Here is a 16080-nt window from a genome sequence, read left to right on the forward strand (position 1 = left end):
GGCGAGTAGGATGAAGGACTTGAACCTCAGTTTAGAAGAAGAACTCGTCGAGTCAACGCCTAACTCGACGAGTAGGGACAGGATCCAGGACAATCGATTGGATAGGGACTCGGCGAGTTGGAGAGCCAACTCGGCGAGTCGGGTCAACTGAAAGTTGACTCTGACTTTGACTTAGGGCATGATCAGGGGTAAAATGGTCATTTTACCCAAAGGACAGTTAGCAGTGTTTGATTGAGTATGTTGTGGGAATTACAACTGGAGGATTTCCGGAGCAGCAGCAGCAGCAGCAGTAGACAGTCAGTTCCCGATCAGATCAGCAGCTACTTTGAGGTGAGTTACCTTCCAGTAGCGGTGGGTCTAAGGCCACAATGCCAGCCCACCAGTAGGAGACATATGATAGATGATTGTCTCTGTGATATCATCTAGGTTTGCTACTACCTAATATGTTATATGCTAGCATGATATGTTATATGTGATAGTAGTATAGTTCGGTTGTTAGGACCGGAGGGTAGTCAGACACCCCAAATACGTCTGACAGTATGTGATGTTATGTTTATATGCTAGCATGATCTGTTATATGAGTTAGAGGTAGTAGGAGGGGAGCAGTCCCCGAGTTCGGTTGTTAGGACTCAAGGGTAGTTCAGACACCCCAGATATGTCTGATAATATGTTATGTTATGATATGTGATAGTAGTAGCAGTAGGGGTGAAATAGTCCCCGAGGATCGGTTGCCAGGACCGGCGGGTAGTCAGCACCCCAGAACAGCTTGACACGGGTAGTCAGCACCCCAGAATGGCTTGACACGGGTAGTCAGCACCCCAAAATGGCTTGACACGGGTAGGACGGCACCCAAGAATGGCCGCACGGGTAGTCGGCACCCCAGAATGGCCGTACCGGGTAGTCAGGCACCCCAGAATAGCCTGGCAGTATGTATGATATGTGTTGTATGGTATGTGGTACGATGGGGGAACTCACTAAGCTTTGTGCTTACGTTTCTCAGTTGTTGTTTCAGGTACCTCTTCAGCCAAGGGGAAGGAGCTGGCGCGGTAGCGGCTCATCACACACACTCCTTGATTCCGCATTTATGAGTTTACCCTGGGATTGATACTCTGATATTTCGATTGGTTGTATGATTTGGCTTTTAGTCATGGTTTACGTTGTGATGTGGTTTGATCAAACAATGTTTTTAATTATTAATGTTTTCTAAAGTAATGTTTTAAAAACGAAATTTTTGGACGTAAAAATTGGGTCGTTACACCTTGATGAGAATTGATATGATATGGACACCATATATCACAATGAATCAATTTAAAAGGATTTACAGATATATTGTTTCTAGAAGCAAAAGGTAAACATTTGTGTTTTGCCAATGGACATATACAACAATTATCCGAATTGAGAATCTTTATCAAAGCTAAAACATTATGAAGATTCTTGATTTTATTTGAAGAATGATGAAGGTTTATATTGATCAAATACACTTCAAGTATTAAGAACAAACATAAACTAATCTAAGAACAATAAAGAACAAAAAGTGAATAGCACAAGGAGTTCTCCAAATTGTTCTTTCACCAAGAAAGGGTCTTGTTTTCAACGGGATAGGTTGTCACAAAGATGGTCACCAAGACAAACTCAATATTAGGGTTTACCCTAATGTTGATTATATACTAATCTATATAAGTATATCCTTTGATTGAAGGGATTGCGTCTAATCTATACTAATAACCAATATTATCAAAAAAGATACAAGATTTGTGATCTATTCTATACTTATCTATATCATTACCTAATATACAAAAGGTTACATAGAATAACTATACTAAGCACTGACACTGATAAGCTTCATATGTTGGCGATGTCGATGTTGTAGATGCTGGCGCTGACAAACAGTGTGTGGATTGTTTGACTCATCAAATCATAAGGTGTGACCTTACAATCTCCCCTATCTAATGAAAACAAATCTTCAGTGGATTCTTCAGTTCGTGATCCCACTTAGAGTAAAAATAAAGTTTTAACGTTTCATCTTTAACTAATGCTCCCCCTGAGAAGATGAATGAATTATCAAGCAGTTGAGGCATCACTATGAATCGGAGAAGACAGATGAAGTGATGATGAGTTGAGAATGTTGATATGAGCTTAACTCCCTGAGGAGCTGAATGACTTATCAAGTAGTTGAGGCGGTATTTATGAATCGCAGCAAACAGATGAAGAGAAGATGAATTAAGAATTTTTATATATGCTTAACTCCCCCTTATATTGTGCTTAGCTGAACATCCAGTAGTTTCTTTAGTTTAATTCCCCTTAGATTGTGCTTGGCTAAAAATCCAGTAGTTTCTTGAGCTTTGGCAAGATTATTCTCCCCCTTTTTGACATCAGCAAGAGAATGGAACTGGAGGATAGTATCAGTGATACGACTTTGTATTGTAGCATAGAATTGTGATGTATCCTGATAGTATGTGGTTGAACTAACAATCATTAACATAGTTTTGCGCGATCTCATCAACGTGTGGTTTAATACGTTGATTCATAGATCGCTTTTATTAAAAGAAAAGTGGAAAGAGTGGATAGGTGCATGTAATATATCATGGACACTGATATACCCATCGACACAAATTTGTCAAGCTCACATCAGCGTATGGTACACTACGCTAAATCATAAAATTTTTAAAAAGAATATAAGTGCAAGAATGGATTTGTGCGTATGATAGACTATGGTACATAGACTAACCATAGGCACAGAGTTGCAAACTTTTATCAGTGTGTGGTATAACACAGTGAATCATTAAGTTTTATTAAGAAGATAAAGGAAATAATGGTTTGTTTCAGTCATGCTGAGGTGAAATCAGCATGAATCATAAATAGTTTAACTCATCAACAAGAAGTGATTTAGACTTTCGTATCATAGAGTAAGTTTCATTCTAGAATCAAAGATTTATAGTTAAGGACCAGAGCAACTCTTTGTTATTTAAGGACTAGATAAGTAACTCTTATGTTGATGACAATGTAATCAGGGTAAGCCATTGGGTTATGCCCAATGTTTCAACTGAACATGAGACTTGATACATACAACAAGCATGCTTCTAGGGATAGGGCCAGGTAAGATAGTTCAATAAAGATAAACACCTAAGCCTTTTTACCAATTTTTTATTTGGACCAAGCAATTTCACTTAGAAAGTATATACAATGCTAGAAAGTCAGAGTGATAGGGAGACTCAGTGTTCTCAACAAATGGTCTCGCTGATGAGAAACTTAGAAAGATTTTGTCACATACAACAACATGTTTCTAAGGATGATGATGTGTCAAAAGTTGCATACTAGGCTTAAAGTTACCACCATCAGTTCTTTAATATGGTACATGATAATAAACAATATAAGAATACAAATAAACGAGTTAGTGAAACCAGAAAATAGTTTAAACAGTGAAATATGTGCAGCTTTTTTCATAAAGGTGATAAAGACTGGCTCTATCAAATCTTTGGAATTGAATGGTTATAAAATTACTTCCATTTTACGAGACATCTACCCCTTGAATTTTGACTATAAAAGAGAGCATAAGCAAAGATAAAACGATGAGTACACAAAACATCTCATTATAAATTAAGAGTGATGAGGCCATTTATCATTAAAGCGTTCCAGATGCTTTCTAAGCCTCATGTTCATCAAGAGCAAGAGAAGAGAAGAAAATAGTCTTTGTAGCCTACGAGTTAACTTAGCAAATCCATAAAACCATCATGTTTTCAAGATCAACACGAGGGAATTCAAGGTATTATTGGATTCCGACGCAGTAGATGAAAACAAGGCCTACTACATTGATGGTTGCTCTTTGCATCCGTATCAATCAATGGAGGAGAAAGAGGGTATCATCAAGAAGAAGAAGACATGATACCACTCTTTTTCTCAACACCAAGAGCATTGAGATCTTTCAGCTCCTACATAATCTAAAGAAAGGAGATGTAGATAAATCTTAGATACGCTCGAAAGATGTGTAAGAGAGAAAAGAATACTTGTAAATATTAGAAACAAAGCTTAAACAGACTATGTAAAAGTCTATAAAAGTAGCATATATTTTTGTGTTTTTTTGTTTTTCAGAAAATAAACAGAAGCAATGTTAAATCAATTTTTTTAAAGTCTTCTTGTCCAACGTCTTATTGAAAATGTCAGCCAACTGATCAGTGGATGGAATGTAAATCAACTCTACTTTTCCTTTAGTAGAGGAGTGGTCCTCTAAGTTGTTAATCCAGCTGGCATCTGAATAACCTTCTAAAATAGAAGGATATCCATTGTAAGTTAAACCATACTTAATGGTCCCTTTTAAGTACTTGAATACTCTACTCACATCTTGCCAATGATGTTAACTAGGATTACTAGTATATCTGCTAAGCCTTCCCATAACATATGCTATATCAGGCCTAGTACTAATCATGGCATACATTAGACAACCAATAGCCCTTTAGTATTCTAGTTGAGACACTGGAGATCCTTTATTAGGTAGAAGCTTAAGACTAGGATCTATAAGAGTGCTAACATGAGAACAATTCTCAAAGTTAAACTTTTTCAATATCTTCTCAATATAATGAGATTGAGAAATTGAAATCCCATTGTTTCCTTTTCTAATTCTTATACCAAGAATTGCCTCAGCCTCCCCCATGTCTTTCATATCAAAACTAGATGATAAGAATTTTTTGGTTTTATCAACTTCTTCTAAATCAGTACCAAAAATCAACATATCATCTACATATAAGCAGATCCTGACTCCTTTACCAGAAGTATCAAATTTGCTATATAAACACTTGTCAGCTTGGTTTAATTCAAAACCATTATACAAGACAACATCATCAAACTTTTGATGCCATTGTTTTAGTGCTTGTTTCAAACCATATAATGATTTCTTCAACTTGCACACTTTGTGTTCATTTCCAGGCATCATAAACCCTTCAGGTTGTTTCATGTATATTTCCTCATCCAAGTCACCATTCAAGAAAGCAACTTTCACATCTATTTGGTGAATCACAAGATTATGTATAGCTGCAAGAGTTAATAATAATCTAATAGTAGAAATTCTGGCAACAGGAGCATAAGTATCAAAGAAATCAATGCCTTCCTTTTGTCTAAATCCTTGGATAACCAATCTGGATTTATACTTATCAATTGTGCCATCCAACTTCATTTTTCTTTTGAGGATCCATTTACATCCTAATGCCTTGCAACCAGGAGGTAAATCAGCCAATACCCAAGTATTGTTATGCATGATAGAATCAATCTCATCATGAATTTCCTCTTTCCAGAAATAAACATCCCTAAAAGCCATAGCTTCACTGAAAGTCTTTGGATCCTCTTCAATATTAAAAAAATATTGATGTTGAGAAATAGTCTCATTGCTTGTTCCTTTAACTAAATATAGTTGAAAATTAGATCGAAAAGACTTAGCTTTTCTAGCTCTGGTGCTTTTCCTAAGTTCAGGTACAGAACTTGTACCACCAGAAACATCTTCAGCTTGAGTAGTACTCTTGCTGGAAGATTGATGAATCATGTCCCTTGGTCTAGGTATAGATGTAAATCTTTCGTCATCAAAGATAGCATCTCTTGACTCTATTACCGTGTTTACAAACAGTGTCATCAGATTCTAAAACATAGAATCTATATGCTTTCGAATGCTCAGCATATCCAATAAAGATACAATTTATACCTCTCTCACCCAATGTTTTCCTTTTGGGTTCAGTGAGCCTTACAACTGCTCTACAACCCCAAACTTTGAGATAACTCAAATTTGGTACCTTGTTACACCAAAGTTCATAAGGAGTATTCTTACTCCTTTCATTTGGAGTTCTATTCAAGATGTAACATGCAGTTAATATTGCCTCACCCCAAAACCCTTCACTTAAACAAGAATATGACAACATGGAATTAACCATTTCTTTCAAAGTCCTATTCTTCCTTTCAGCTACACCATTTTGTTGTGGTGTATATGGAGCTGTGGTTTGATGTATTACTCCAGTTGATTCAAAATAAACTGGATCATAATACTCACCACCTCTATCAGTACGCAATACTTTTATTAATTCATTTTTATGAAGCTCAACTTGTTGTTTATAAATCTTAAAGTTATCAAGTGCTTCATCCTTAGAATGTAGCAAATAGATATAACAATATGTAGATGCATCATCAATAAAAGTAACAGCATACTTCTTGTTTCCAAGGGAAGGTGTTGCATGGAAATCACATAAATCACTATGTATAAGATCCAACACCTTGCTTTCCCTAACAACATCTTTGAAAGGTTGTCTAGTGATTTTAGTTAGCATGCATGTTTTACATTTTTCATTAATTTGCATATCAAAAGCTGGAATTGAACTCATTTTAGACATGTCTTTTAATCTCTTGTAATGAATGTGTCCTAGTTTAGCATGCCATAATTCAGATTTATGAAAATTATAGCTAATACTACTAGAAGCCATGCAAACAGAATTATCACTAGAAGGTTAATTAATATTAAGCATAATCACTCCATTACATATATAGCCAAATCCCATAAAAGAACCATGTATTGACAAGATATACTTGTCACTTTCTAATACTTGTTTGTAACCACAATTGTTTAATACAATTTCAGACACGAGATTGTTACGAATCCCTGGAACAAACAAAACATTGTTCAAACACAAACATTTCCCAGAAGTAAAAGTAAGTAAAATAGATCCTATGCCCTTGATTGGTTCAATTGCAACATTTCCCATCTTCGTAACAGATCCATCTTCAATTGGTTGAAGTCCTTGAACCAATATAGATCTTTGCAAACATGACTTGTTGCTCCCGAATAAACCCACCATGCAACTTTGTTATCCTGCACATAAAATGCTTCAGAAATCACATAAATATAATTCTGAATACATTTAGAATTATGCATGAAAACATAAATCTGACCTTGTTGCTTTTCTGGATCCTTGGATCCACTTGGTCCAGCACCATCCTTGTTCACTTTGCGGAGATGACAATCTTTCTTGAAGTGACCGGTTTGTTACAATTCCAACAAACCAACTTAGCCTTCTTGTTGGAAGACTTGCCATCCTTTCCTTTAAACTTTCTTTTTTCCAATAGATGTCTTGGGATTCTTTGAACTTTCTCCTTCCACCATGTTCACAGAAGAGAGACCAACTTGGTTCTTGCCTTTAGGATTGTTATCAAGTTCTTAAGTCCTTATGGACTCTTCAATCCTTAAATGGATTCCAAGTTGAGTCAAAGTCAATTCCTCTTTGTTATGTTTCAGATTGTGTTTAAAATCGTTCCACGAAGGGGGCAGTTTGTCAATAATCACAACCACAGAAATGGCTTCATCAATTTTCAAATTATGTTGAGCAAATTGTCCCAAAATCCTTAACATTTCATGGAATTGTTCCATAACATGCCTGAAGTCAATCATCTTGTAACCCATAAAGTTACTAACAAGAAACTTCTTACTAGAAGCATCTTCAGCCATGTACTTGGATTCAAGAGAATCCCACAGTTCTTTTGCAGATTCGAAATTTTGATAGATATCAAAAAGAGTCAGACATACCATTGAGAATATGACCATGACATATGTAATCATTATTTTCCCACTTTGATCTTCTTCTTGTTGCCTCCAAAGGTTCATCTCCAACAGATTCTGGTAAGACTGGCATGGGTGTACTCAGAACATACACCACTTTCAGAGTGGTAAGGAGAAACTTCATCTTCTTCTGCCATCTACAAAAATCCTTCCCTTAAAACTTGTTCAGTTTTTCAAACTTACTTGTCATTTCCTTGACAGAATCACCACTTGCCATGATCACACAAATACTTTAATCCTTGTAAGAAATTCGTGATAAAATAGCCTTGGAAATTCTAAGAATTGTGGTTTCACTTTCAGATTAAAGTATTTAGGTGGTACGCCCAATCTTTAATCGGATAAGACTCAAAATTGAGAGCAAGAACTGAAAATATGGATGTTATGAATTTCATGATTGTTGTTGTACCCAGAAAAAATGATGACCAAAAAGATTAAGTAGTTCATTTGTTTGAAAATTGTCAATGCAATTTTCTTTGTCCAAGAACTACTCCAATTGTCAAAACCAATAACAGTCACAAAAACTTAATAAAGGTCAAAATGAAGTCAAAAACCCAGGTCAACACGACCCTAGCCAGGGGCTGCCGCCCCTTGGACCCCGCTCCCAGGGGCGCTGCTCCCGGACCCCCGTTCGTTTAGGGGCTTCTCCCTAAATGACAGTCTACTTTGAATCTTGAATAAATTTAAACAAGTGTGCACTCCGCATCTTCCTTACTTGTTTAATATTCATCAAGATTGAATTTTGGTCAACAAGTCAATCTATTACACTTAAATACGCATAGATGATACAAAATAACCAACAAAATCTACAAGAAAATACAAACCACAAACAATACATCTTAATCTTGAGTGGATGAATATTGCAACATTGACAGCAGAAAAATCATAAAGGTGTAGACTGTGGACAGAATGTGCGTTTGTGTAAGCATTCGATTGGAAGAGTGAGACAGCGTAGAAAGTGTAGAAAGAGAGGACCAAAATTGCCAAACTCTACAAAATATTACGGCACAGTCCTTAAATGTTCATAGGGTCATTGTAAATTAATAGTATATGTAATGTACGAAAAAGAATATTTTATTGTGAAAATGTTCCAATCAAATCACCAACTAGTATTTGTCTTTAAGATATCATTATTTATTGTTGTCGTCAGCAAAAAGTACGTCATTGTTTTCCCGACAGCATTACATCAACATTCATACGAACTCAAACAAAAGATATTCTATGTTCGCTTCCATGTCTATATAAACAAGTTCATTAATGTTACAATCTCATATCACTCCAACAATGGCTTCCGTCTCCAAAAACTTTATGCTAAGCGACCTCGTTTCATCTGAAAAAATCGACCAACTCCCTTCTCACTACATCCACCCTCTCTCCCAACGCCCAAACCTCCAAGACGTTTCCCATGATTCCATCCCTCTCATTGATCTCCACGATCTTTACACTCCCAATCGCTCGCATGTCGTCCAGCAAATCGGTAAAGCTTGCAGTAACTATGGCTTCTTCCAGGTCAAGAACCATGGCGTTCCAGAATCCACCATAGCCAACATGATGAAGATAGCTAGAGAATTCTTCAAGTTGCCGGAAGAAGAAAGGCTCAAAACCTACTCCGATGACCCTACCAAGACCACAAGATCAGGCACCAGCTTCAACACACGTACAGACAAGGTTGCAAACTGGAGAGATTTCTTGCGACTCCATTGTTACCCACTCCAGGACTACATCCACGAATGGCCCACCAACCCGGCGTCCTTCCGGGACCATGTGGCGGAGTATTGCAGGAGTGCACGATGGCTAGCTCTCCGATTGATTGAAGCCATTTCCGAAAGCTTGGGACTTGATGGAGACTACATCAGCAGACAATTAGGGAAACATGCCCAGCATATGGCCTTCAATTACTATCCTCCATGTCCACAACCAGATTTAACTTACGGTTTACCTGGACATAAGGATCTCAGTCTCATCACCATTCTTCTTCAAGATGAGGTCCCTGGTCTTCAGGTGTTGCGAAATGGTAACTGGGTTGCTGTTGATCCTGTTCCCAACACGTTCATCGTCAATATCGGCGATCAAATGCAGGTGCTGAGTAATGATAAGTACAAGAGTGTTCTTCATCGAGCTGTGGTGAACTGTGAGAAAGAACGGCTATCTGTACCCACGTTTTATTGCCCATCTCCTGATGCAGTGATAGGTCCTGCTTCAAAATTGGTAAGTGATGATGAACCTGCTGTTTATAGACAGTTCACTTATCGGGAATACTATGAAAAGTTCTGGAGTATAGAGCTTGCAAACGAGGATTGCTTGGATACGTTCAGGGACTCCTCGTCTACTTGATCTTCGCATCAGCGAAGTTAATTAAAATGGCCTGAAGATCAAAGCCGCTTCTAGAACTATATAAAGTGTAGCGGAATATATCCTTTGTCAGCATAATTCATAAATAAACTCATTTTTAATATGGTCATATGTGTAAATTTTGTTTTCGTAATATTTTTCTCATGTCAATTATCTGGAATCTTAACACTCTTGAGAAACTTGAATAAAGTTACAGGTGATACTGTGTAATGATGAATCAAGCTAGAATCCACTTTATGAAGTCCATGTATTTTAATTCACAGCCATCTTTCTCAGTAAATTGAGATCACTATAAAAAGCCAATTAATTATGGAAAAGATAAGAGTTTGATTAATAGCGAATTTAATAAGCAAGAGTTACGTAATTATTAGAGAATTCGTGCATGCCCGATATAAGTGATAACCGAATAAGGAAATCGAAGTTGCATTTCACACTTTCTATAAGTAATATTTCGACTTTCTTTTGCCATGTCATAAAAATTACTTGGCAAATTCCAATTTAGGACAAGTTCGTATACGGCTTATTAGGTGAGAACATGTGTATTACACGGGTTAATTATAAAAAATTATATATATGAAGATATAAATTTTGAAAATGACAATAAACTTTAAAATATGCATGCCAATTTTGAATTATATATATTAAAAGAACATATTAAAATTTGAAACAAATTAATGACCTATTAATTACTTTCTATAATCTATAAATTATTATAGTTAATTAAGAAAAATAAAAAATTATCATAAAATAACAAGTGTAAATTAATTTCTAAGAATTAACTATAAAATTACATATGTCAAAATACATAAAAATGTGACAAGTAGCAAAATGATTTTTATTTATTAGAGTAGAAGATTATCAAATTATCAAAGAGAACTAAAAAACTAATTGACATAAGTTTGAGTTATAAGAATAAACAATAAAATTCAAATGTATATCAAGAAAAACTAAAGAGAAAATTAGATTGGTCACTAACCATGCAAGATAATGTTATTCTAAATATCTCAAAACCTAGGGTAATCCAATAAAGCAATATATACAAAAATAACAACTCAAAATGAGAAATACGTATGTATTTGAACTAATAAAACAAATAAGTCATAAATAATAAAAACATAGTCATATATCATTAATTTTCAAATATTTGTTTGTATAAAACTGTAACATACACGTTCAGTTATCGTGTTATGTAATTTTAAAAATGAATAATATTATTAAATACTATATAAAATTTGAGTATTGAGTTCTAACAGATGGTTTTACTAGAAATGAAGTAAAATTATATTTAGAATCATTCGAAAAATATTGGAAGTCTTATGATATTCGAATCAAAAGACAAATATTGAAATTTAATGAAAATATAAAATTCAAAATAAGTAGAATTTTATTATTGAAAGTTGTAAAGAATCTCGTTAAAAAACATTTAGGCAAAAACCTCATCGAAATCCGAGTTATAACGAATAAGTTATGACCAATCGAAAATCTGTGACAAAACCAGCATGACGCCGAATGACGTAAAAAGTGAGTTTTTGATAAACTACTTTTTAGCCTTTGTGATCTAAATGAAAGTCATAGTATTTGTTAAACCGAGAATTTTTCATAAAAAGAACGTCAAAATCTGACTTCGTATGAGGAAGTTATGATTTTTCTAAGTTTTAGAATAGTAGTAGATAGCTAAAAACTAGAAATAAAGATCGAGTGATTTTTAGCCAACGCAACCAAAATGAGAATCGAAGGTCTCGTCAATAGTAGTACAACGGTAAAAAAGACTGACGAAAACGAACGTCAGATGAAAAAGTTATGAATTTTCAACGGATTTTACTGTTCCGTTCTGTTAAAAATAATAATATTAAAAAATAAAGTCAAAATTAGTTGACGAAGTCTAAAAGAAAGTTGTAGAGCATATGATTACCTACGCGTGCATATAAAGCACGTCAAAAATGGAGCTCGTATACGAAAGTTATGGATTTTAGAAGATTGCGGCTCAATTTCCGAGGAATCTCGCATGGATAAGGTCGGATCTCCCACACATCACCCGCCCTGTGTCCAATCTCGGTGAGTCAGCAGACGCGTGTCTGATCCAGAGAGCCATCTGAGGCGCGGTCCAATTGGCGTCTGACGCGTGCCCTCCTCACGTGTCCGAGCCTCGCACCCGCCACCTGCCTCCCTCGCATGCGAGCCATGTGCTTGTTTCTCATTGCTTCGGATCCGAGGCTCTCCCCTATAAATAGTAGTTGTGAGATCTCCCGGCTAGATTTAGAAATTTGGCAATTTTCACCCCTAAACTCATATTTTCACTATTTCGACTTCCCCCACAGCCCCGAAATCATTTCCAACACCCGAAACAAGCCCCGAAGTGACTGAGAAACCCGAGAAATTTATCTTTTCGGTTTGAAGCTCAACCCATGCACGGCCCAGTTTTTAAGAAAGCTTTCGTTTTTCAACGAAGAAACTTAATTATTGTAACTAAGTGTTGCACAAATTACTATTTTAACCCCCGGTTATTTCACGGTGAGTTTAATATATAGGAACCATTGTATGTTGTGTGTTATATGTGTTATGTACTTTTCAGTGTTATTATTTCGGGTTATTTTCCCGATATATCTTATTTGCTATTTTAATAGCAAAGCAATAGCTTTGACCATGTGATCAGTGAAAGGACTTAGATTCACATTGGTATTGGTACGTAGCCTCTGGCCATGTAGAGTATGTCTCCATAAGAGAATGACTTCTATTCTATGGCATTGGCAGATGGTTAGACAGGGCTATAAGCTTGAAATCTACCAAAATATTAATTAGAAAATGTATGTCTTCTGTGCCATTTGGGCCGAAGCTTTATTGATGTATATCAAGTATGGAAATTGTTATTGCTCATTGATTGTATATTTTTGAATCAAATCATTGATTGATATGGAAAGCTTGTCACATGACTTGTTCCTCTTTGCTTCTGCCATATTAAAGTATATATATGACATAACGTTATATTGTATCTATTATTGAATTCACTAAGCGTCACCGCTTAGCCTCTCAATGTTTAACAAATTTGCAGGAGATAAGTAACCAGTATAGTCATATACCGTTGGAAGGTTTAGAATAGTTGTAATATTATTTTTTGTATTTTATACTCTCGTATGTGTAAAACTATAGTATACGGGGAAGTTATGTAATATATAAAACTTGGTAATAGTTGGTTTGTATCCTGTCTTATGTAAACAAGTTATCAATGTAAAATATTATTTATGAATATGCATGTAGCATATTTTGGAGTAACAATTGTCAAGTATGAAAGTTTGGGTCTTTCAGAAATATGAAAGTGTGGGTCTTTCGATCATGGTATCAGAGAGGTAGTTTAAGTGAACTAAATACCACAGACTGGAATTTAGATTTAAACCGTCAGAAGTTCAATATATGAACGAATTCATTAGGATTATATGGATACAAACCATATGAAAGAATTAAGGGGAGTATTAGATAATGATAATCTTAATGTTTTAAAAGTACTAAGCTACTTCAAAAATTTTAGAGCATTAGTTTAAGCAAACTAGAAATGGTAAGGATTTCTAGGCTTAAACTTTAATTGCTAAGTAATGATGATACAATGTGTATCTATTATATTTTAGGTTTAATACCTAAATGGACACAAGCACTAGAATATTTTGGAGATATGCCTTATATTCTAATATGTGCTAAATGATAAATAAATATAGCATGCCTTAGGTTGCTTACTTTATTGCTATTATTTAAGAAAGTTTAAGGTCTGTTGCCGACCTTGGTTTAGAAGAGAAAATTTTATGTTCATAATTCTAAGAAGTTCTGTATTAGAATTGACATGAAACTTTAAGTGATAAGGCGACTTATGATAGTTGACATCGATCAGTCAAAGGATATCGTAAAATAAAATAATATTTATGAAGTGTTATCATAAATAGTGTATTAATACCTACAGAGTGGTATTATACATTTAAAGTATGTTTGATAAAATAATATCTTTGGAAGAATGATGTGTGTTTGAAACACATTAGGGCGAGATAAATGTGTTGGTGCAATCTATGAAGTTGTTCCACCGCTGTCCAGATTGAAGCAGTGATTGGTTATAGAGTCAGAAGAACCGAAGATGGTGATCAATACTTCGGCAGCATATCAACTGATGTTGTGCAAGATTTAGAAAAATTTCAATGAAGATCAAAGGAAAGGCTAATGAAGTTTTCAGACTTAATAGGCCAAGACCTTGCCTAACATTGTGTTGTAGTATGCAGTTCGAGTTGTATGATAAGAGTTGATATGTAACCCTATGCAGGATGCTCAGATTTAGTATTTAATAATACTGAGTGGCGATTGACTTCTATCACATCCTTATGGAAGTTCCATTGTGTGTTAAGCTGACTTTAACATACATGATTTGGATGGTGAATTAAGTCATTTAGTGGTAAAAGGCTAAGTAACTTGTCTAAGTAAGGTAGAATGCTTAGTTGAAGAAGCAATACACTCATAGTATTGTATGAGAAGAGATGTTGTAGTTAGGAATAACAGAGAACCAAGTTGAAGCTAGTAGAACATGCTGAGATGCATCTATAATGCAGACTTCCTAGGGTAGACTCCTACGAAGTAGACTTAAAAGATACACCCACAAGAGAAGACTTACTCATATACAGGAATGACGATGTCATGGAAGGATAATAAAATGAACAAATGTACATGGTGACTTACATAAGTTAGAAGATGATGTAGGAAGTTGGAAACCGTTTGTCTTCGCACTGCTAGAGTAAATTTTGGTGTAGTATGTCTTGGAAAGTAGACACTACCCGAGAAAGAATTTATATGTGGATTTGGAAGTAAAATCCCTGTCGTCCTATGAAAAAGTATTATAATATGCTAGATCAAGCATATGCGTGAGAAGAATCCTAGAAGGCGAGTATAGGTAATCCAAGATATGTTTGATAGAAATGCGAAATCCCTAGTTGAGTCTAGGAGAAATTGTCGTATGTACTTGTTTGAACACATTTGTGTGTGATAAGTTGCTTTGTGAAAAACTTTTGAATGGTGACTTGGAAAACTGCGAGACAATACTTGGAACGAGTATGAGTAGGTGTGAATATTAGTAGAGGCCTATACTACTGGAAGCACATGACTCACACTTGGATCAGGGAAAGTCACAAGGTTACCAAGAAGCTAGAAATCGATTTCGTTTTTGTTCGAGTATGTCATTACCTTTGTTTCGGTGATGATTCTCGTTTAGACCTTAGTGGTTGAAAAAGAATTAAGCCTGATTAATATAAATCTACGAAGTGAATTGATTGATTCAGAGAACCATGTGTTGTGTAGCGATGAAATTTCAGTCAGAAGATTGAAGAAGAAGATGGTCCAGGAAGTCAATAAAAGTATAACAGCCTTCATTAAAGGATTAAGTAACCATTTATTAGAAGTGTTACTAGTTATGAAGATATTATATCACATTAGAACATGAAGGAAGGTTTCTTCTATGATAGTGTTTGACTAAAAGAAACAGAGTATGGTTCATTATATGTCTTCTACGTTATGAAATCAAAGGTCATCAGAATATGACCATTCGAGTTGTCGTTGTAGCAAAGTAAAGACTTTATCTTGGGTTAAGTCTATAACCCAAATTCAAGAAGGAGTAAGAGTCTATAATGAGAATTGATTTTTTTCTCATAGATTAGAACCAAAGGCCCAATAGATAATGAAGAATGAGTGCAGATTTGAGCACCTTCATCAATTAATAAGTTTGAAGAGTTTGACAATCGTTTAGTTAAAGGCCGTACATTTCAGATTACTATAGAGGAGGCACATGAGGACCTGAATGTTGTGACCGATTCGTTTCTCGTCAACTCTAAACTTGCTCATATTTTATTTGATTCTGATGCCATTGATTCTTTTCGTGTCTCATGAAATTGTGCATCCTTTTCAAATTGCTTACTTTGTACTCACCCAACCGTTTCATATAGATACCACGGGAAGTATATCATTATTTGCTGATAAAGTCTATAGAGACTGTGTCATAGAAATTGAAGGTTATAGTTTTCTTGCTAACTTGGTTCCTATCTTCTCGCCCAACTTTGATATTATTCTCGGCATGGATTGGTTGTCAAAGAACCATGCAGAACTCTTGTGCTACAAAAAGATGGTAT

At 35.4% G+C, this 16080-nt stretch overlaps 1 protein-coding gene across 1 annotated transcript; it reads left to right on the forward strand.

Annotated features, from left to right (window-relative positions):
- The first annotated feature begins 8863 nt into the window (after nt 1-8863).
- Nucleotides 8864-10035, forward strand: LOC145056940 (protein DMR6-LIKE OXYGENASE 1-like). Its single transcript, XM_079004681.1, has one exon. It carries the CDS (start codon nt 8867-8869, stop codon nt 9914-9916), a length of 1050 nt encoding a protein of 349 aa, XP_078860807.1. The 5' UTR covers nt 8864-8866; the 3' UTR covers nt 9917-10035.
- The last annotated feature ends 6045 nt before the right edge of the window (nt 10036-16080 follow it).

Source organism: Lactuca serriola, chromosome 6, assembly GCF_051521515.1.
Source record: "Lactuca serriola cultivar US96UC23 chromosome 6, Lser_US96UC23_V15, whole genome shotgun sequence".
Taxonomy (NCBI): domain Eukaryota; kingdom Viridiplantae; phylum Streptophyta; class Magnoliopsida; order Asterales; family Asteraceae; genus Lactuca; species Lactuca serriola.

Excerpts from the sequence above, each read along its gene's own strand:
- LOC145056940 (XM_079004681.1), top strand. The coding sequence starts at position 8,867 with ATGGCTTCCGTCTCCAAAAACTTTATGCTAAGCGACCTCGTTTCATCT.